The 3,799-nt window shown below is 47.0% G+C and overlaps 1 protein-coding gene across 2 annotated transcripts; it reads left to right on the top strand.

Annotated features, from left to right (window-relative positions):
* The first annotated feature begins 337 nt into the window (after positions 1-337).
* LOC114066954 (transmembrane protein 14C-like) lies at positions 338-3,799 on the top strand. 2 transcript variants are annotated; one of them, XM_027902063.1, is made up of 4 exons: positions 338-510; positions 839-940; positions 2,782-2,954; positions 3,185-3,799. In XM_027902063.1, exons 1-4 carry the CDS (start codon positions 435-437, stop codon positions 3,233-3,235), a joined length of 402 nt encoding a protein of 133 aa, XP_027757864.1. In that variant the 5' UTR covers positions 338-434; the 3' UTR covers positions 3,236-3,799. The 2 variants fall into 2 exon arrangements, with proteins under 2 accessions (XP_027757864.1, XP_027757865.1); XM_027902064.1 differs by having other exon boundaries at positions 2,870-2,954.

Here is a 3,799-nt window from a genome sequence, read left to right on the forward strand (position 1 = left end):
AGAGGACCCACACTGGAGCAGCCTGTTCCTAAAGGACTGCACCCCGTGGAAGGGACCCGCGCTGGGGCACGGTTAGAGTGCGAGGAGGAATGAGCAGCGCAGAAGAGGCGCTATGGACCGGCCGCAGCCGCCACTCCCCACTCCCTGGCAGTCCGGCGTGATGCTGAGCCTGGGAAGAATAGCGGCATGAGTGCGCTTTTGCTTTATTTCTGACTTTCCCACCGTGTTATTTAGTTGCATTCAATCGAGCAAAACCTCCCGAAGCCGGACCGGTGCTAGCGGCTCCTCCCCCAGTGCCCGTCAGGGCCGGCGGGCGGGACCTCCGGGGGAGGCGGTGCCGCGGCGGGGAGCGAGAGTGCGAGCGAGCCGGGGTGGGAGAGAGAGGGCGGCCCAAGGTCGGCGCAGCCCTGCCCGCGGCTCCGCTGTGCCCGCAGATGGAGTACGACTGGCTGGGCTTCGGCTACGCGGCGCTGGTGGCGGCGGGCGGTGTCGTCGGCTACGCCAAGGCAGGTGGGTGCCGGGCCTGGTGCCGGGCCCGGTGCTGGGGCCGTCCCGCGGCCGCCGGGGCTGCGGGAGCGCTCAGCCGTGCAGGTCCCGGCCCGGCTGCCGGCACTGACCCCGCAAACCCCGCTGAAGTCCTTGCTACCACCGAAACAAGGTGCTCGCCGAGGCCTGCAGAGAATCTTTAAAGAAAACCCCACCCCGCTCCCGTGTCTGCTGTTTAGGCTGGTTTTGTGGGTTTACAAATAACGGGAACCCGCGGGTGCCTTTCTTGGGTGTGCGGAGTGGCTTTGCGCGTGTTCTTTCACTGACTGCTCTGTATTTATTTTTATTCAAGGCAGCGTCCCTTCGCTAGCTGCTGGTCTTCTGTTTGGCGGCTTAGCGGGACTAGGCGCTTACCAGCAGTCCAAAGACCCAAAAAATGTGTGGCTTTCTCTCGGTAAGTTTGCTCGGCCGAGTACTGAGAGTTACTGGTTGCGGTGGGAATAGTAATCTTTTTTTTTTTTTTTTTTCTGGCGTGTTTCAGCTGACCCGTGCCCATTATTTATCTGTACAATTGTAAGTGGTGGCAGGACTGGACCTCCTGGCTCTATTTGTGTACGAGCACAGTACCTGGTTGTAAACCCTGGGTTGTCCTGCTTGAAGCCAGAGTTGGTGAGAAATACCTATCTCCGCTGCCAGATTAGATACTGTGTTAACTAATGTAGGCGCAGGAAAATGTTCGGTTGTGAAGCAGCATTTTTAGCCTGTGGTCATGGAATAAGCACTGTTTTTGCAATAGTGACAGCACTGTGTCAAGTGGTATGTGGCCTTATGGAATCTTGTTTGCGCAAGCATGTCAGAAGACCAGTATATATTTCAATGCATCGTACACTGTGGAGGAAACAGTGCATGTAAAAGAAAAGTATGTAAAAGAAAGGAGGCACTGGTCTATTCTGCTTGCTTACAGTAGAATGTACAAGAAGCTGTGGGCATATCTTGTAGTTAACTCTTCAGGTGAAGGATGAAATGACTGTGCAAAGTGTTACGGAGCACTGAAACAGAATAGGTGAACCTCAGGGACTTCCACTGCTGCAGGATTGTAATACCTTGTTAAACCACTATTGGGAATTGATCTTGCCTTTGGGCACTAGGGTATCCTAGATAACCTCTTGAGGTGTCCTCCAGTTCTGTAACTATTCCATAGTGTTAGCAGTGTTATGATACTACAGCTTTACAGTGATTTAAGGCTGTTTTAGCCCAATAAGACTAATGTGCTGAAAGGCTCTATGAAGCCACTGGTAGATACTGCAGATGACCAAACTCCATCAGTAAGGAATGAAATGTAAAATTCAGGTCAATATGAAGAAAAATTTCCATTTGTTAACTGTCTCTGGCATGACACAGGAGTGGCTGTGCATCTCTGGCACAAGTTTTTAGTTAGTGTCATGGAAGAAGGACGAGCAGCTTGTGTATATTCTGATGTGGTGCATGTAGTGCCTTCAAAAGGAGCTGTTGAAAGCGGTGGTGTGTCATGATCTAGTACAACTTTCATTCTTCCTCAACCCTGCTTACGATGTGCAGCTGTGGCTCCTGCAGAGCTTTAGGTTGGTCACAGTACGTCATGGGTAGAAATCTAGAAATAAAACCTTGACAGAGTGTCTCTAGAATACCTTTTGCCCTGTCTGATGCAAACAAACTTAAGGCTTTGGAGAAAGGTATACAGCACCTCCACCTGCCTTTGTTCTTCAAAGAAACAATGTCCCAGTAAATTTCATGTGCATGTTGATGGGATTCCTTTTCCAGATTTAGAGATTAAATATTTTAGAGTAATGTTTAAGAGTGTAATCTCTCTTTCAGTTTGTTTCTTTAGATTTCTCTCTAATTTGTATTTTCAAGTGGGGTTGTTTTCTTTCCAGTTGTAATATTTGTTGCCACCTTCTAGTTCAGAATGTCACAGAGAAATGGGGACTGTAATAATATTATAATAATAATATTTACCTCCCACATAGTGAACTCAGTCACCGTCCCAGCTTTCTAGCAGTTTTGAGCTTGCCTGTGTTCGAGGAAATAATCGTTCTGTGTATAAGGAATAATTTAGGGAGAGTCAGTGATCTCTCCAGAGGACTGAAAGTTGTGAGCAATCAGACAGTGGTCTTGATCCTGACAAGACCTCGTTGCTTCTCCTGAGCAGTGGAGCACGCTTACCAGAGTTGCTGAGACGTTTGTGACAGCAGCTTTACTGTTTAAGAAAATTGTTTGCTTGCACACAGAGGGAGGCATTCCTATCTGTACACATAGGTCTGTGGCACTGCTCAGTGTCCAAGCATGGCAGTGTTGTGCTGGTACTTCTGTGCCAAATGGCTCTGACTGGGCTTCTTTTCAACAGTGGCATCCGGAACCTTGTCTACTGTTATGGGAATGAGATTTTACAACACCAAAAAAGCAATGCCTGGGATAATTGCTGGTGCCAGGTAATCACCTCTCTTTTGCTCTTGTCTGTATTATCAAATGTGCATTTTATTTAACTTACCTGTGGATTATATTTGTTTTAAAAATGTTACATGGTGAGTTCTGTGAAAAAACGAAATCTTCTGGTGGAGTTCAGCTAAATGAAATCGTGTCAGTATTTTCTTTCTTCTTGTTCTTTATGGGATTTTTGCCTTCCTTCTCTTCTTTTTATAACAACTATTCTGTTCAACAGTTTACTGATGGTTGGACGGCTTGGATTGCAGATGATGGAAAAGCCTCTTAAGCCATAAATCTGCATCAAATCACTTGAAGATATGTGATTGAGAAGCCTGAAGCTGCAACTGCTTAAATGTGCTGCACAAAAGTGGAAAAGACACTGCTACCCGTGCATTGTATTTTTCATATCCTAACACACATGGGTTGTGTTTTTAAAGGACTGACATAGAGAGCCCTTGTTATGTCTTCCCAAATGGTATTTGTCTTAACATTTTCTGCACTGTGAAGCAAGAAAATATGACTATAGCATTAGTTTAGCTTCTGGTCCTGCAGCTTACTGTAGGCAAAGACCTCTTTGGCCCTTGTATGAAGACAGTTGCGGGATTGAAGCTTAAATGTACATCTTGGTTTGTCCTTCTAAAATCACGTATGCCTCTAAAACAAAGGGAGAGGTGTTGCCAGGCTATCACTAGTAATTAATGTAATAAACTTGCTAATTACATTACATCTCCCTTTCCTTGCCAGTTTATCTGGTCACAGTGTTTGTCAGTCAGGGACTTTGTTCTCCCAGCACTGTGTGTCCAAAGGTGGTCCCACAAAACATAATCACGGAACAGGCTGTTGAGGTTCT

The sequence above is a fragment of the Empidonax traillii genome, unplaced genomic scaffold (assembly GCF_003031625.1).
Source record: "Empidonax traillii isolate 1590-97213 ecotype Southwest subspecies unplaced genomic scaffold, ASM303162v1 scaffold833:size273953, whole genome shotgun sequence".
In the NCBI taxonomy this organism is placed as follows: domain Eukaryota; kingdom Metazoa; phylum Chordata; class Aves; order Passeriformes; family Tyrannidae; genus Empidonax; species Empidonax traillii.

Excerpts from the sequence above, each read along its gene's own strand:
- LOC114066954 (XM_027902063.1), top strand. The coding sequence starts at position 435 with ATGGAGTACGACTGGCTGGGCTTCGGCTACGCGGCGCTGGTGGCGGCG. Across the intron at positions 511-838 it reads CGTCGGCTACGCCAAGGCAG|GCAGCGTCCCTTCGCTAGCT; the intron begins GTGGGTGCCGGG and ends TTTTTATTCAAG. Across the intron at positions 2,955-3,184 it reads GGGATAATTGCTGGTGCCAG|TTTACTGATGGTTGGACGGC; the intron begins GTAATCACCTCT and ends TCTGTTCAACAG.